Here is a 19,784-nt window from a genome sequence, read left to right as displayed (position 1 = left end):
TTCACTTGCACACGCACATGTAGATACGCACACACGTTCTCAAGCACGCACAAAAGCGCACATGCTCAAACACACACACACACACACACACATTACCTGAATGTTCCTGTGGTCATAAATCACCGTGTTTCTTTTGAAGGAATTATGACTGTATAAACGGTGTTCTTTAATGCCGTATATACTTTATTTAGTGCTGTGTCGAGTTAATTAGTAATCCTTCTGTGTTAGTGCTGTGTTTAGTTAATTAGTAATCCTTCTGTGTTAGTGCTGTATCTAGTTAATTAGTAATCCTTCTGTGTTAGTGCTGTGTTTAGTTAATTGGTAATCTTTCTGTGTTAGTTAACTGCTTCACATTTACGGATTTGAACCTTTAGGCTTAAGGTGATTTAAATACTATTAAGGCCACAAGATAGAGTCCAGGGATCGAATCCCTTCTTGTGTGTTGAACAACAAATGACAGATTACTGATGATGGAACAACCCAGACTAACATCTGCCAGGGGATGGAGTAACCTGTTTACTTCTGCTTCTGGCCCTGGGTATCCAAGCCTGTGTTTTGACCTGGGAAAGTGTTAACGGTAATAAAATCAAAGCCACAGCCAAAAGAAACAGATCATCAAACTGAATTAATCGGTCAAAGTTAAGAGGAACTAAATGGATAAACTCAGAGGATCTGTCTATTAAAACTTACAAATTGTCTGGTATTTTTGCAGAGGATAATGTAATCAGTTTCAAATAACCTCAATAAGAGGTTCAATTCGTTTAAAAAAATTAAGAGCAACAATTTGTGTGTTTGGTGAAATTTGTAAAATAAATATTTTGCCGTGTAAACCCTGCCAATCCCTCGGGTTTATGTTCATACATTAAAAATTGCGGCGAATTTCACAGCCCGCTGAATCTCGCATTAAATGTTACAAATATCCAAAGATTATTATTAATGGAAAATAAATTAAGCCCCAGATACTCTATAGTTTGTATATATATATATATATATATATATATATATATATATATATATATATATATATATATATATATATATATATATATATATATATATATATATATATATATATATATATATATATATATATATATATATATATATATATATATATATTGTATATATATATATATATATATATATATATATATATATATATATATATATATATATATATATATATATATATATATATATATATATATATATATATATATATATATATATATATATATATATATATATATATTACACTGTGTGGATGTATCTGCAGAGTTCCGCAGCCAGTAGTCCTGCCTACCTCCCAGGAACGCTCTCAGGTCTTTACTTATTAACGTCAAGGTCCCGGGAAAGCTGAACTCTCCCTCGCTGGGGCAGATATTGTTCCACTAACTGGTAAATCCAATGCCCAATGAACAGTAGTAAATGGGTAAAATTAATTCAGTTATCTTAACGAGACAGGACAACACCGTGTCTCCGTGACCAGCCTTGTTTATACCCCAGTGTTGTGGAGACAGTGTGGACAGTATCTCACCACAAGATAAGTACCCTTAAGATAAACTGTTTCTTGGATCACCTTTAAATATTAATATTATCTGTACATTAGGTATGACTAAATCATCTTATTGTCAATGGCAAGAAAGATCATTCTCGTGGCGGGAGGGTCGCAGTTAGTGCTGGTAAGAAATAATTGTGTACAAATGGTAAAGTTCCGTCATCCTGGGAGAGATAGCCAAGATATGTTTTCTGGGACTAAGTTAAGCACTCACAGAGCACTAGTGAGAAGAACAGTAAGCAAACAGGAAAGCATTACTGACGTTCTTAAATGCATAGCACAACTTTTCAGGTGTTCAGAGTAAGGGGGGGATGGGAGGTAGGGATGAATGGAGGGGGAGGGGGAGGGAGGGAGAGTAGGAAGGAAGGAAGGAGAGAAGGAGGGGCAGACCTAGTATCTAGCGGCTCACTCGAACCTCTCAGGCTAGGACAGTTGAACTCGTGTCTACCATGGAAGACTAATGTATTCCAGAGTGTGAATACCATGTTAACCTTAAAGCGAAATCAGACAATATTCAAAGACTCTTCCTATTGACGACGAAAAAGAAGAAGAGTTTCATCGATGAATCTTTTGTAATCTCTCAAGAACATTCTAAACATCTGGAGGTTGTGGAAGGTAGTAATAGAGAGGTACTGACCTGATATACCGTCATAGGTCCACCATTCATCCCAGCTGGCGCGAAGACCTGGAAGGAGAAAAACATCTTGGTTAGACTGACTCACACACACCCACACAACCTTGGCAATTATAAAGCCCTTCAAGATTATTTCCTTATTTTCATCAATTTACCATAACAATTTAATAGAAAATAAGTTTGATTAATTCCGATCATTTTGATATTGAGTGGTCCAGTGGTCCTGTGTGAGATCTTTTCTGTGATTATATAATCTGAAAATAAAAACTTAAAGACACTATAAATGAAAAACTAAATAGAATTCATGTGTATCACGAAAGGTCTTGGTTTAATGTAACGAGACACAATATCATGGAAGTTAAGACACAAGAAATAACACTCAAGTCTAATATTACCTTCAGAGCTTAAAGACGAAGTGAAATCTAATCAGTAACTTGGCGAGGTTTACCTTACAATCATATATAGAAAATGGTCATCACATCCAATTGACTCCCTCGATAACAAAGCCCAACCACTGTTACCAAACCTCAAGTAATGGCTACAAATCACCAAAGCCCCGTTTCTAAATCCAAGTCATTAAAGATTAACGTAAATCCAAAATAATGAGAAGGAAATATAACGAGGGTAAATCCCAGTAATCCCACAGCGTGGCATCTCTTATAAAACTGAATCTCTTTAAACAACAACAAAAAAATCCTTAAATGACGTCAGAAACAACTGTGGGGAGTTGACATAAGCCGCCATTATGGTTTACCCTAATTGGTTTGTACAGCGGGTTAGTTACAGCGACGTAATCTATTGTGAAGACTTAGGACACCCTCGCTTACGCATACTATCCTCCCTCCCTCCCCCCCTCCCTCCATCCCTCCCTCACCCCCCAACCTAGTGTACCCAAGTAATTAATGCATGTCACACTTCCGTAATTTCACTACACAAACAAGCGGAATAAAGATTTCTGTGGCGCTGGGAATTAAGATTATGTTTTCTCGACCTGATTGGCGAGGGAGTGAGGGAGGAAGGGAGGTGTACCAAGAAGCACTCATCCTCACTGTTGACGAATGGTTCCTCGAGGAGTTTTAAGCTGTGGGTGTTGTCGAAGCATTAGCCAAGGCCGCCATCCCTCAGTTGGGCGTCGATGGGAACACAGCTTGTTAGGGCCGAGTGTCAACAGGCCATTAAGGTGCAGGTAAACAGTCATTACGTGTGTGTGTGAGTAAGAGCTGCCAACACCTTCTACTACTACGCCTTGGACTTGGCTCAGGCATTGTTGTCTGCCTCCTCTCTCCCCCACATTGTCCTCAGGTGAAGGGTCTTGACTAACACCCAACCACTGTGTCCTCACCCCCCTCCCCTCATCACTATGTTGGTATTATCATTTTATTATTCAGGCTACGTCCATCAATGTACTCGTATCATTATCAGTAAGTACCAATAGTAGTAGTAGTAGTATTGTTATTGTCATAGTTATCACCATTAATATTATCAGTTCATTATCATTACCATTATTTTTGGGGGCGTTGGTAGTAGATAAATAATCATATGACAAAAACATATGAGTGAACAACATCTTCATCCCAGAACAGAAATGATCCAACAATATCCTCATCTCAGGGCAACAGTGAGCTCGTGTGGTGATGTGCGTCTGGTGTGCCTTAAACGATGTTGACTGCACATGTAATAGGTGTGTGCAGTGTTCAGGACAGAGGAGCCATAATGCAGATAGTAGAATGCAGTTTGCAGCCGAGTGAGAACTAAACCCGGGACTTAAGCACCAGTAATGTCAGGTTAAGCAGCGTTGAGGGACCAATTAGTGTTCTGATAATGGCAGAAATGGTGATTTTGTTTGTGTCATGACTCACGGTGCTAATTTTTGTTGTCTTGTGATGTACCGGAATTGATAAATGAAGGTTAATTTTGCCGAGATGGAAAAAATCATGTTTGGTTCAAGTATTATTTTAAATTTAAGGAGATGAATATGTCAGGATTGTTGGCGAGAGATCTTAATTTGGTATAGTTAAGTGATCTTGAGATTAATACAAGGAATGAATAATCGATGTTTAAATTATTTATTATGAATCATTGTGAAACCTCTGTCACCCTATTCACACGTACTAGGGATCCGTGTTATCCTATTCACACGTACTAGGGACCCGTGTCACCCTATTCACACGTACTAGGGACCCGTGTCACCCTATTCACACGTACTAGGGACCCGTGTCACCCTATTCACACGTACTAGGGACCCGTGTCACCCTATTCACACGTACTAGGGACCTGCGTCTCTCTATTCAAACGTACTAGGGATCAAATAACATAACCCTTTGGAAAACATTCTCCTCTACATATTTTTTCAGGTTTCATTTGGGATAAATTGATAAAAATATATGAAACCTGACTAAATATATAAAGTTTATGCTATCTGGGGGTGAAAAGGGGTACAGGTCCCCCTAGTATGTCTGAATAGAGTGGCACGGGTCCCTAGTACGTGTGAATAGGGTTCCCAGTTCATGTGAGGAAGTAAAAGACCGTAACACTCGTAGGCGGGACTGCTGTATTTCCCAAGCACTTTCACCTACACTTGTACTCACGGTTTCATCCAACACACTTATGTGAGGCCGTAACTCCCGTGACTTCGTCCCTTAGGGCGAATAAAGTCAACTAACACCACGATGTACTGAAGCTATGTTATCAAAGTTAGTCAGAGGCACTTACCTTATTAAACTTAGGTACAGTATTCAGCTTTTATAAAATTTATTCCTCTCTCGGATATAATACTATAACTTAATTTAAATTATATGATGTTAAGAAAAATAGCATAGAAACTTAATAGTATAGTTCTTTATGACGGCAGAGTTGGTTTCTGTGTAATCAAGAAATAAAATTGAGAAATAAATCAAATTCAAATAATCTTTCTCTATAAACTTTAAAGAAAAATCTATTTACTTATAATAATAGACTCAGATGAGGAACCAGACGGTGTATATAAGCTATTGGAAGACTCAGGCTGTTCAGATATGTTAGAGACGCGAAGGATCAAAGACACAAAAACACATACGACGATTGATCATTGTAAATCCTCTTGTCAGTCTCCATACAGAAAAGAGAATAAATTTTTATCCTCTGAAGGGGAAAAAAATACACCAGGTTGGCCCCCGTCTTCCAAATATTCAGATGGTCTTTCTCCCTGTCATTTAAAATTCCAAAGCCAGTCATTTCTCACCGCCGCCTCAGAATCAAGGGAAGATTTATGCTAATGCTTCACTATTTTTCAGGACGACTGCGAATCCCAACGTGATTTCGGAGTGTTCCTATGGCGTGTCAAATGGGGCTCGGGCGACACCTTTCCTTGTGTAGGAATTATCTCCAGAAATACACAGAGAAAAAAAAGGTGGGGGTGGGGGGAGATATTCTAGAGAAGGTTTTTGGTTTTATTTCTCTTGGGAGGTATAGAGACTTTCATAGGTTCAGTATTTCATGTAATGGTTTTCAAATAGCGAGGAAGATTCACGTGATGCATTTTACCGACATTCCTCCATCAGCAGATTGAGAGCTTTTGGCCTGAGCTATGTGTATCTCTCTCTCTCTCTCTCTCTCTCTCTCTCTCTCTCTCTCTCTCTCTCTCTCTCTCTCTCTCTCTCTCTCTCTCCTGTTTGAAATTCACTCTGCGTAAAGTATAGTATTTCTCACTTATTGTCAGGCAATATAAACAGTGTTATCTTTACATATGCTCACACGTCTCCCCCTCATCCCTCCTGACCCCAACCCAACCCAGAGGATAAGGAATAGTTGCCGTACTGTTGTGTTAAGAAATACTAAATCTCTAGATTCTGATACTTTACAATTGAGATAAACAAAACATTACTACATCCTCTCTGCTATCGTATATGGACCTACGTCACGCTCTTCATGTCAACTTTGGGCCAAACCTGAGCCATGACGTAATGTGCCTTTGTCTGCTACAACAATTTACAATACCATATTAATGGTGTAAATATGTATGTAATGATCAGAGATGATGCTTCTTCCGTCACGTAAGTGATATTTGGTAAACAGGTAAAATCGGTGATTGGGCAGAAATGCGGCTGGCCAGACTATTGACTTTGCCTCAGAATCCGAGGCTCCGTCACTACTACCACCATCACCATCACCACCACCACCACCACCACCAACAACACCAACTCCATACAACCTGGCACTATGCTAACGTCTCTTTCACTTTGCTTGAGGATAAATAAAGTGGTAGATTTATACTGCGTAACCAACTGTTTCACCCTTACATTGTCCACAGGTATTATTCACTCCACGTTAGATGAATGAAAGGCGTCCATACTACATCAATTAATCTATGTAAACGTTGCCTGACCAAGTAATGAGTCAAATTAGATCACTGTGGGCAACATGAACAGAAATCAACTACAAATTTAATATTCTAGATTGAAATTTTTGAATCCGACGAACACAGATGTTTATAATTAATTAAAACAATAGATTTGTTCTTGCAATCTTACTTTAAATCAAAACAGAATATCTAATATTTTCCCTCCACTGGTATGTTATAATGCAATCGTATATAAAATGATATAGATAATTCACGTACTAAATCCTGGGAAAACTGTTGAATTACCATACGCCTTAATACACTCACGTGCCACCAAAGCGAAAAATCTGAATTAAACTGTCAGAAGCAACATTAAAATCACAAAAGTTATATTCATGGTTTCTCAGCATCACTGCCTTAAATATGAACCGATATTACTGACCTTACACATATTACCTGGAGAAAATATTGGCACCGAGCAGCTGTACACCCTTGTATCTACGTCATTCAAGCTATCATTTCCTACATTACATGACCCGGAAAGGAGTTGTGTTTACCTCCGCGTTCTGTAGTGAGGATTAGAGAGTACATACCTTCTACACAGTGCTATTAAAAAGTTAACCTGGTCATAATATACTCCAGGTGTTCTATTATATTAGTATATCGCTTTTGGTATATCTATAATGTGGGTTCCTTGACGTCGTCGGCGTGTTATCATAAGAGTATAAGTTTAGATGGTATTTATGATGTGTATTCTTACCCGGTGTAGGTTTATTACTCTTATTATCATTCAGCTAAGTTATCAACCACGAAATCTCTTGAGTTATCTTCACCACTAAACTACACAAGATACCGACATTTAAAAAAAAACATTCCAGTGTGTTGGAAGTAAAAAAATAAAGTCTAATTCTCTTCATTAATTCTGACAACTAACATCTCTATTTACATTCGCTAGGTGAGGGAATGTTTACTATTTTTAGGCAATAGGTGGGTCATGTTGTCTCTAAGGGGAATACAGTGCATCTCGGTGGGGGGGTGGTGATAGTGGTGGTGGTCAGCTTATTGCGTGTGACCAGGTGATATGTGGGCGTTTTCATGTGCCGCGTCTCTCGCATGTTCCACCTGTCGTGTTGCAGTAAACCCTTTCACTGGATGTTACTCTTATATTTCTTCATTTTTTTCTGGGGCGATACTGTGATGACTGAAGCGAGAGGATTTCTTTCTGGTTTAACTATAACTCTTCATTATACGATTCGATTCACCTGGAAATTAGACACCCTGGTTTATTTCACCTGATGATGAAACTCCCTAACGCTAACGCTAACCTGCTTTCTTTTTTATCGTTTTTTATTTTTTTATTTATTCTTTAATGTTATTTTTTTAATCTTATTACGTGTGTGTGTGTGTGTGTGTGTGTGTGTGTGTGTGTGTGTGTAATGGTTCAGGCCTTCACAAATATCTCTCTTCTCGTTTTTTCTTGTTTTTCGTCTTAAGGCTTCTAACCCCTTCAAGCTGTTCTCCTCCCAGCTGTTTTTATCTCTCCACCAGCTGTGTCTCTCCCTTCTCCCTCGACCTCCACCACCACCACCCACCACCACCACCACCACCACCACCACCATCACCACCACCACCACCACCACCCACCACCCACCACACCACCACCACCACCACCACCACCACCACCATTAAAACTTCTTCGTCTCTCATCTCTTCTTCCTCTCCTCCCTTTTAACCATCGCCATATCACATCTCCCTTATTATTTTATCTGTATTTCTTCTTCTTCTTCTTCTTCTTCTTCTTCTTCTTCTTCTTCTTCTCCCACCATTCTTCATCCAGTCTTCTTTCACGCCATCCTCTTCTGGTTATTCTTCCTCCTCTATTCCTCCTTCTCCTCTTCATCCTCTTTTTTCTACTTCTTTTTTCCACGGTATCCTCTTATACGTATTCTCCTTCCTCTCCTCCTCTTCTTCTTTCACTCCAGCCTCTTCCGTTTATTCTGCTTCCTCTTCACATTTCCCTCCACTCACCGCTACTCCACTCTTCCCTCTTGCTTCACGAGCTCTCAGCTGCCCTCCACCTGCACCTTTCTTTTCATCTTTCTTCTATTTTCCTTCGACTTGGCTGCCTCACTGAGTCTCAGCTAGTGTTGCCAAACATCCAGATTCATAGAAAGCTTCTCCACTGAGCTTTCTCTTTAGTTTTTAAAAGTAAGGAATTCTCTAAACTTTACCTGCTATATTTTAAGAATCCTTAGATGCATTACCAGAAGCCGCAGCGCTGGGTGTCTAACTCTCAGAAAAGGAAGAGATGAACACCATCACTCACGCTCCCCCAAAAAATATAAGACCTGGTAAAGATGAAAAAAAATAAACAAAGCCAAGACCTAGTGGCTCTCCTCTCAGACCACCCGAGTCCCTCTGTTCCTTCAACCTAGGACTCTTCCTCCCCACGTCCCAGGGTCGTCTCTCTCTCTCTCCTCCACCTAGGGTCGCCCCCATCGTCAGTCCCTACTTCAACCTCCCTTGCCATCTCTCCCTCTGACTGCCCCTTCCTTACCCCGCAAACTTCTCTCACTCATCTCAGGGTCGCCAGTTACTCCAAAAAACTTTCCCTCCTTCTCCGGGCCACCCCCCCCCCCCCCCCTTCTCCCCTTACGCCCAGCCCCTGAGAAAAATGAAGGACCTGGAGACGGGCTACAGAATTTCAGGCTCGGGTGCCACAGGACTATATTACCGTCGGATATGATCAGCGGTGGTCGTGATCCTGCGGCATCTGCTGCCTTCATCACCCACCCACTCCAGCCTCCAGGATCTCAAAAGATTCCTACGTTAACTTTTACTACTTTAACTGAGGATTGAGAATAAGAATTTGGCTATTGCAGAGTCCCAGTTCAATTTAACGCCATGTTAGTCTTCATCATTACTCCATAGCTTTTAAGTGAAGTAGTTACGTTCACATAGTTCCATTTAAGAGGAAAAACAGAGCCTAGAGAAGTGACCTTTGAGGATCAGTAGATGTGATGCTGCTGGCGACTGTGGCCTCAAGACTCAACACACTCAAGGGCCATCAAATATATACAGTACTTTAAAAGTTATGTATTTTAGGGTTACAAGAGTAGTTAGGCATCCCCGTTGGTGTATTATTGTTAACGTGTTGATATTTATAGAATTATCTTGGTTGACATAGACGATGTTCAAAGAGAGTTTTCAATAATGTGTTTTGTCAGAGCTCTGAGGATGCTCAACATGTTGTATATTCTTTTGAGATACTGAACTAACAATGTCTGTGTGTGTGTGTGTGTGTGTGTGTGTACACTACCCCCATGCATCTATGCCAGTGTGTGTTAACCTGTATACCTGTGTCTACAGTATATACATTCAAAGATTAGTGCATAAATTTGTATGTAATTATGAAGCGTATGTGTGTGTTTTGTGTATTTTTTATATTCAGTCTACGAATCTATGTTTGTGGAAATGTATATTATTCCCCGCCACACACACCAAATAGACTCGCTCTACGCCTTACATCAGCTCACATACTAACATCAACACGGAGAAAATATCAGCCAAAACAAACTCTGGTTCTTGTCCGCCAAAATACGATACATAAAGTTGATCTTCCAGGGAAAACCATGAACACGAAGCTGAGGTCTTTATGGGATTAACGTTCTATTGAATTACTAGAGGTTTGTGATCTCTCTCTGTATACAGGGAGAGGAATAGGACACGTTAGGTTTACTGGATATGAACGAAGGATTGTGAGAAGCGACGTGACTGTAGTGTAGTGGATAGAAGCGAACACATTTGGACTATTTCCGTGAACTAAATAGAAGAAAATGATCGTGGATATAGTGGATGAGAGCGAATGCAAAACAACAATGTGGCTGTACTGGTTACGAAGGAGTAATTGCTCTTGTTCATCCTGGTTATTGATTATATATATGTGATGAGTTAGGTTGTGCTGGACGGGTCTCATTCTGATTGCTCGTGAATGTTCCGTATATCCTGAATAAAAATGAATACGTGATCATACTATATCTATAGAGCGAGAATTAACGCAAATGATCGTTTGATTGCATTAGATAGGAACGATTAAACGCCGATTTTTTTTATTCGTCGTAGATAGGAAGGACGAAAGGACCGTCGCTGATTCGTTGTGGATGGAAGCTATTTTACACAACAGCCAATCAGCTATAGATGGAAACCTCGAGTACTGAGGGAGGGGCAACAGGCTGATGAAAACCTAGGTAGGTAGGTCCATGGGCAGGTCCTCCTCCTTCTCCTCCTCCAGCGTGTTTACCGGCGGCTCGTTCCCTCGTAATGAAATTCCTGGATATACGAGAACTGAAACACTTATTGAATTCTTGCTTTTAAGGGACGATCAATATTTTTCCGGAATTTAATATTTGCGTTAGGTATCATTAAAAGGCAATAAATTTGTCGCCCCATCTCTGTTGTATTTGACATTTCAGAAGATTTTACGATATCTATTTTTAATTCGTTTCTTTTTTATTACTATTATTTTTTTTGTCAGCTGGAAATGAATTGAAGAAAAAATAATAATTCCATTGGCATCTTTTACGTAATTATCTTTTCTTCTGATGGTTAGTTAAGGCGTTTATTTAGAACGATTATGAAAGAAAAACATAAGTGTCAGGAACTGATCATTGACTTTGATAACCAGTACTTGTTAAAAACTTTCTCACGACCGAGAGAAAAATATCACCAGTCAGGTCAGGGGAGGCGGTCAGAAGAAGCGGTCAGGAAAAGCAGTCAGGAGAGGTAGTCAGGAGAAGCGATCAGGAAAAGTGGTGGAAGATAAACGATATTTCTACAAACTAAACAAAGTCCAAAATCATCCTCAGTGAAATTCTATATAATTCACGTTTTATCATCACAATCAAATGGATAAGAACATAAAACAACTCTAGTATGAATAATAATTGAAATAGAAACTTTTTTAAGAGGGCAATTAATTCATTCATAAAATAGGAAGGCAGACAAAGGCATCGCCGACGTCAAAACTCTCCTAATCATTATATCGTAAATAGAGGAGAGTTATTCGATTACCGGCTATTTTCCGAGTCACAAAGATTGTTACCAGCTCCTACTTTGAGAGTCCCCTGAGTAGCAATCATGTCAACTAGTAAACTCTTTTCATTCAGCGTCGACACAGTTCAATAACTTTTCAAATCGGACGAAGGAGTAACTATGTGATTTGGCGTTCACTCTATAATCTTCCCTCTTAGGTCGATGTCGTGTTGAGGTGCAGTTGTGATGCAGTGTTGAGGTGCAGTTGTGATGCAGTGTTGAGGTGCAGTTGTGATGCAGTGTTGTGGTACAGTGGTTGTGATGCAGTGTCATGGTACAGTGGTTGTGATGCAGTGTCATGGTACAGTAGTTGTGATGCAGTGTCATGGTACAGTGGCATATACAAATTCTAAAATGTGTCAGACAATAATTTTTATGAACACCCTTATATATTTTTCAGACTATTGACTTACAAAAGGATAAAGAAAGTTACTAGAATTAAAATTGAAATGGCTTTAAAAACAGCTTTATTACTCGATATTAATATTCTAAGTGTCAAGGAATATCATCTTTGTAAAATCATACCAAAAACAAGAGAGTGCTGGTAAGCCAAAACAAAAGAATGCAGAATATGTGGAACAACAGTGGAAGGTAATGGGGGTTGTTCCTTTTATGTTTTCCTACTGCAACGAACTACACGATTTACGTAATCCTAAGTGTGTGCAGGCGTGTGTGTTGCTTCCTATTTCACAAGTTTTGTAAAATAAAGTAAGTATACAAAAATTGGGGTACATGGAATATTTACATGACTGAAACTACATTGTACCGTGTCTGGTGTGTGTGTGTGTGTGTGTGTGTGTGTGTCGGTGAGAGGTATTGTCCTTTTGGGTCACTTTGTTTATTGTAAATTATTTCTTCTGCCATTGATAAATTATTTAAACTTTAAGAATATTTAGTTTCCAACAACTCTTGCATTTTTTTACCACTAGTAGTGATAGCTGTAATTACACACACACACACACACACACACGCATGCATTCACACACACACACACACACACACACACACACACACACACACACACACACACACACACACACACACACACACACAAGCACAGATAAAAACACACACACACAGACACATAAAACTTACAGAGGCACTTGAATCATTATAAATTACGTAGAATGATAGTAACAAAATCATTGTTAAATTAATTATGACTGTCTACATGTGGCTTTGTGTTTCATAATTTCTCACACTATGAATACCCTGTAGACCAGCGGTGTACGAGCTACTTTATTACTTTATGTGCAGTATGATGATAAAAGTGTGTTGAGGGGGGGGGTGTGCAGTATGATGATAAAAGTGTGTTGAGGGGGGCAGTAAGTGTGATTCAGAGGACGCGTCAGTGTGAGGTGATAGCGTGTGTGTGTGTGTGTGTGTGTGTGTCATGTGTGTGTGTGTGTGTGTGTGTGTGTGTCAGTGAGGAAGGTATTGTGTCCTTTGGGTCCACTTTGTTTATTGTAAATTATTTCTTCTGCCATTGATAAATAATTTAAACTTTAAGAATATTTAGTTTCCTACAACTCTTGCATTTTTTACCACTAGTAGTGATAGCTGTAATTACACACACACACACACACACACACACACATGCATTCACACACACACACACGCATGCATTCACACACACACACACACACACACACACACACACACACACACACACACACACACACACAAGCACAGACACACACGCAAGCACAGATAAAAAAAACACACACACACACATAAAACTTACAGAGGCACTTGAATCAATATAAATTACGTAGAATGATATTAACAAAATCATTGTTAAATTAATTATGACTGTCTACATGTGGCTTTGTGTTTCATATTCTCACACTATGAATACCCTGTAGACCATCGGTGTACGAGCTACTTCAATACTTTATGTGCAGTATGATGATAAAAAGTGTGTTGAGGGCAGTAAGTGTGAGTCAGAGGACGCGTCAGTGTGAGGGGGTGACGTGTGTGTGTGTGTGTGTGTGTGGACGTATATGCACCTGCTTTTGACGATAACATTTCCCTGCCTCTGGTGACCCTCGTGTACCAGAGGAGATTATAGTTTAATATCACTTAATCCTGCAGTTATTATACATTCCTCTCCTTTTATGCTTACCTTTATATCAATGTTTTCCTTTTTCGCTCCCACACTCTCTTTTGTTATTGTTTTATGTGCTCTCTCTCTCTCTCTCTCTCTCTCTCTCTCTCTCTCTCTCTCTCTCTCTCTCTCTCTCTCTCTCTTGTTTGTTATTTAAATGAGAAACCCGAGTATCTGCCTAGTAAATATATTTCCTCTTTGTCTATTGTACTATTAATTCATATAACTATTGATATTTCTTATTAATATATTCCTTTACTTAGCTAATTACTTTTTAATAAGATTTTTTCATCATAAATTACATCATCATTTTCCATTGTATTAGTAGTCTGAACTCATACGTGGAAATGAGATTATATTGTACCAGATTATGTCACTGGCTGAAAAATAAAACACATATTTATTAGTTAACTAGCAGTATATTGTTGTAATACACTATACCTCCATCATTGACCTTCCATGCAGTGTTTTTGTTAAAGGTGAGATGAGTACTGTTGATAGTCAGGCAAAAGTTGACACATTTCTTATTGTTCATGTGATTAATAAAGTTATTCCATCTGGTTAACACCCTCTTAATAACTTTAGCCCCGTCACAGCCATGGTCAAAGCCTCATTGTGACCACCGCTGCCCGTGTTCTTGGAGGGCCGGCCACAGACAGCCGAGGAGCCACTTGCAACACCACAATATCAACATTCACCTGAGCTTCTTGTTTACACAGACAATGTATTTAGCATCTCGGCGGTGTTTACTCTCAGCATTGCACTGAAACTCCTTTGAGACCTGGTGAATGTTTATGTTTGGGCTTTCGAGGTGGAGGGAAGATATTTAGTTAAGACCAACAGCATAACCGCCAACATTTAATGTGTGTGTGTGTGTGTGTGTGTGTGTGTGTGTGTGTGTGTGTGTGTGTGTGTGTGTGTGCGTTCTTGTATGTGTGTCATGTAAGGACTGGTGTGTAATGTGTGTGAGGCTTCATAAAAAGTCCACACTGTCAACAAACAGACGCCAGGAGGGGGAGGATGTAAGAACTTATTTAAAGGCTTAAGTCCGGAGTACAGTACCTGGTAGGGGCGAGTCATCCCAAACGTCAGGTGTGTTTACGAGAGTCAACACACCAATACGTGAATCATATGTTGACTTAATGAGCTTTGAATATGAAGACGACAACCAGAAATACGATGATACAATTATAATATCTAAGGTACTGGATTTAGTTAATACAGTATTTATGTATGTGGGTGTATTTGTTATATTGAGTTATACACGATATATTGATTCAGGGAGTATATTAAGAGCCAGTATACCTGTGTGTGTGTGTCTCTCTCTCTCTCTCTCTCTCTCTCTCTCTCTCTCTCTCTCTCTCTCTCTCTCTCTCTCTCTCTCTCTCTCTCTCTCTCTTTCTCTCTCTCTGCCCGTCTACTCAGGTGCTTCTCCTTCAATTTACTTGTTATTTCTACGTCAGTTGGCTTGTCTATTGGCTGGTACACATGGCAATCCATCGGGAAATTTGGGTGAGCATTGTGAGATGAAGGACCAGTGTTTCTCCCCTCTGTTCCATTCCTCTCCTTATCTCTCTACTCCTCTTTATCATTTATTTTGTACTTATCGTGTCGCCCCTTTCTCTTTCATCCTTTGCTTTTATATTTTTACACTTCCATCTCCTATTTTGATGATCTCTCTCTCTATCTCTTTCTCTCTCTCTCTCTCTCTCTCTCTCTCTCTCTATGCCTTCCTCCTTTTCATTACTGTCATTTTCCTCTTCGTTTCCTCTGCTCTTCCTCTAAATTCCCCTGACCCTGTAGGGCTTCCCACCCCTCTCCCAGGCCTTACCTTTCAGCCCTTTAATATCCAGACCCTTGCCAATCCCCCTTTAGGGTTTTCCACTTCGTACTTCATTCAGCGATCATCAATTCCCATCCCTGTGCCAAAATTTAGTCCCTCACATCTCTTGTCACTTTTATCCTTTCCTCCTTTCCCCTTCCTTCCTTCCGTTCCCCTCCCTTAGGGCTTTCTCTCCTCTCATCTCCCTCAACATAATCGGGAAGACATAATCTGGTAGAACCGTCGTACTGAAAATATTTTTCTGTTGGGTGTCAGGATTAAATTGTCAATTAATTCCCTCTACTTTGTTCTGCCTGGGAACTTCACTTTATACTGTTGACATTATCATTACTGAGCGTGGTGGTGGGGGACAGGAGTAGGTGTAAAGTTGACATAGGCGCTGTGTCAATAGTGTTCCTGTGTTTCCCTGTATATACAAGAGAACCGGAAAAGGCTTCTCTTGTGAGGTAATTGTCGGTCTGAGGAGTAATTATTATGTAAGATCGTAGACTCAAATTCTCTCAATTGTTCATATGATTATGTTTTGTTTTTTGTGTTTTTTTTCGTATTGTGTGATATTTCCACTGAAGCTACGAAATGGCGTTCAAATATCACTGAAAATCCGCAAATATCTAGATAATTTTTTTAAATTCCTGTTTGATGGTGAATATGAGAGTCCCTTGAGAACCTGGAGGTAGGGTAGTGTAGTGGAGTGTGTGTGTGTGTGTGTGTGTGTGTGTGTGTGTGTGGTACAGATATTACGGTTTGTTTATAATTCGTTTTTTATAGTTTATGCATGTTTGGTTTTCTCCTATTTTTTGCTTATGTCTCTCTGTCTGTATCCCCTCTTTCTCTATTTCTCTCTCTTTAGATATATATTTCTCTATCTATCTATCTATCTATCTATCTATCTATCTATCTATCTATCTATCTATCTATCTATCTATCTGTCTGTCTGTCTGTCTGTCTGTCTGTCTGTCTGTCTGTCTGTCTGTCTGTCTGTCTGTCTTTTATCAATACTAATTATCTGTTCGTCATTCTCACTTTTCTTTAATCGTTGCGTCACGGGAAGAAAAGAGGAAAAAAATATACAAGGAAAAAACAAACAAACACAAACCCACACAGCACACGGGAAACAAACGACTTGGACTGTCACGGGCGGCTCATGAATGCACAATTTGTAGTCACCTCTGTGTGCTTTGACCATTTCTGTCGAGACCAGCTCCATGGAAAAAACCCACACACAGAAATGCACAAACAATGGATTGAACTAAAGTAACGACAGATAATTTGGTTGGGCTAAGAGCGTACAGTGAAACCTCCTTATAAACGGACTTCGATTTCTATATAATCCGTTAGAGGTAGGGATTCACATGTAATTAACCCTCCATATAACGGATTGTATTCTCTATATAGTTCGTTAGACGGAGAGACTCTGGAAATAACGAAATTTTCTTTTCTATATAGTCTGTTAAATAGTAACGTCTTTAAGGGACAGTATATTGGAAAGATTCTTGTTTAGTAAATGATGTATCAGTTTTGACTTAATACTATCTTGTTTTTATTCTCATTTATTCAATTATATCTTGTTTCTATCATTCATATTTTGTTTGTTTGTTTTTTACGCTGATTGAATTAAATTTATGAGGGAGTGACGATGTTAAAATATGTTATTATGTACTTATTTTCTTTTGGAATTTGGAGGGGAATTATATTCTTGTAAGAAATTCTCGTACACATGCCATTCACTTCCTCTTTTTAATTAAATTTACAGGAAGTGTTTGTATGTCAGTGGGATCTAATAACTCTATATTTGCTTTTATACAACAACAATCACTTAATTTGTTTCAATATTGTGTTGATAAGTGTCATGATAATCCCAGCCATTACTTTGACGGTCTGGCGAACAACAATTTACATAGATCACCAAAACATTGTGTGTTTACTGGACAGCTGGACACACGGATATTGACTATTGACCGAAACATTGTGTGTATATGGTCTGTGAACATAGATATTAACTATTAACCAAAGGATCGCATGTTTGATGGATATTTTGGATGAAGGATTGATTGTTAGAGGGAAATGTGAATGTTTAATAGTCACCTGGAGGTAATAATTACGTTAAAGGTGTGTATACAGGTGACCGTAAAAACGTGTTAATTGGATAGTTCTATATATGGCGCGCAGCTGACCAAACAAATCCCAGCATGGTGACCGGACAGTGGACCAAACTTTTAGTGTGGTACTTGGACAACTGGGTGTACTGTACACACATGGTGCCCAACTGACCAAATCCTGGTGTAGTGATTGGACAGTTAGCCTAACACATATGGCGTCCAGTTGACCAAATCCTCGTGTGGTGATTGGTCGCGTAAACATAAACATTGACGTCAGGGGGACCGGCGCTGTTACCTCAATGTGACCACCAACCTACAGGTACTTGTATACGGTCCACTGACTCGACCCCATAGCTCTCTCTCTCTCTCTCTCTCTCTCTCTCTCTCTCTCTCTCTCTCTCTCTCTCTCTCTAATCTCGTTTATCTCACTGTCTTGTTGTGTCATCATCATTACAAGACACAAAGGTAAATGTTTTAACAGTTGACGATGTGAGTCAGCGGTGGAGTAATTGTCAAGTGTTTTAACGTCGTGTCCAGCAAGGCATAACACCGACCGTACGTTAGAGTGACTGATAATTTCCTAAACAGTGAGTTGCTCCTTTTGGTAATGTTACCTCGTTTTAGATCAAGTTGCGTTAAGGAGCTTTCATGCACTCTATCCCCTTTCCTCTCCACACCCTCTCACTTCCCCTTTTTTCTCCTATTCCCTCTCTCAGGTTATCTGAATTATCGTAAATGTGCGTATATATATATATATATATATATATATATATATATATATATATATATATATATATATATATATATATATATATATATATATATATTCTCTCATACATTAGAAATAGAAACAAGATGAAGCAAGAACACCACACACCTTTAAGCCCACATTTACTCATCAAGGCAGAAGAATGCAGATCGAAATACACACACACACACACACACACACATACACACACACACACACACACACACACACACGCTTGCGCGCGCGCGCTCTAACTACCCATCCCCCTATACACACAAACACAAACAGACAAATAAATACGCCACAAACACTCCCCTACCCCCCACCTGCACCCCGCACCAATATTCATAGTGCCCATTTGTAGGCAGCCCAGTGGAGACCTGCGGTTAATCATTAACTGCCAGGCCTGAGCAACGAGACAGACCTACCTGCCTCTTCTCCGTCTTCACCAGAGTAGGAATTTGTGGAGGACGGTTGTCTAAATTGCCTCTCTGATTGGGTGGTCCTTCAGTTGGTATATTTGTCGGGGCGATGACACAAGTGACGCCCAGGAAGATGAATACAACTGTCTTACCTCCCGAGTGTTGTGAGTCTCGAAACGGTGAGACAGTGAGGAGAGACAGTGTGAGGAGCGGTGTGAGGGAGACGGTGTGAGGAGAGACGGTGTGAGGGAGAGAGGTGTGAGGGAGAGACGGTGTGAGGAGGAGCACGGTGTGAGGGAAGAGACGGTGTGAGGAGAGGTTGTGGGGAGGGAGACGGTTTGAGGGAGAGACAGGGAGAGGGGAGAGACGGTGTGAGGGAAGAGACAGAAGGAGGGGAGAGGCGGTGTGAGGGGAGAGACGGTGTGAGGGGAGAGACGGTGTGAGGGAAGAGACAGGAGGATATGAGAAGGGGAATTGTGGGAGAGAGGAAAGAAACAGTGGAGGGGAAAGACGGGGAGAAATTATCGGAAGAGGGAGGAAATGTGAGAGAGGTGTAAAAAAAAAAGCTCATTAACAAATTAACAAGAGCTAAAATTAGGAGAAATACGATATAATGATCCTGAGTGTCAAATATGCAGGTATTAATTGAGCTATTCTGGAATATCTTCGAATAAATACCAATATTCCTTAAACCACTTTCTAATACCCATTAATATATACGGTCATTCCTTAAGTCATTTAGGAATATTACTTAAAATATTTAGGAATACTTTTTTAAATATTCAGTTAGGGGGAAAATGTTGCTTTAATGCGGATAAGAGTATAAAGTGATCACAATTCATGGTGATAAATCAAACAACATTGAAGGTAAGTGTGTGAGAATGACCGCGGGGCAATTACTGTAGTATTAATGAATAACCAAGTGATGAATAATTCCCCTCTGGTCTACCCTGTGATGCCTCTG

General features: G+C 39.7%; 1 protein-coding gene across 1 annotated transcript in view; it reads right to left on the bottom strand.

Moving 5' to 3' along the window:
* LOC121869782 (carbonic anhydrase-related protein 10-like) overlaps positions 1-19,784 on the bottom strand; it is a 165,154-nt gene that overhangs the window by 94,631 nt on the left and 50,739 nt on the right. Inside the window, exon 2 of the mRNA XM_042371343.1 lies at positions 2,196-2,243. Coding sequence (XP_042227277.1) covers positions 2,196-2,243 — 48 coding nt within the window. The remainder of the gene's footprint in view (positions 1-2,195; positions 2,244-19,784) is intronic.

Source organism: Homarus americanus, unplaced genomic scaffold (genome assembly GCF_018991925.1).
Source record: "Homarus americanus isolate GMGI-L3 unplaced genomic scaffold, GMGI_Hamer_2.0 scaffold17515, whole genome shotgun sequence".
Taxonomy (NCBI): domain Eukaryota; kingdom Metazoa; phylum Arthropoda; class Malacostraca; order Decapoda; family Nephropidae; genus Homarus; species Homarus americanus.
This window is presented reverse-complemented; position numbering and strand designations above follow the sequence as displayed.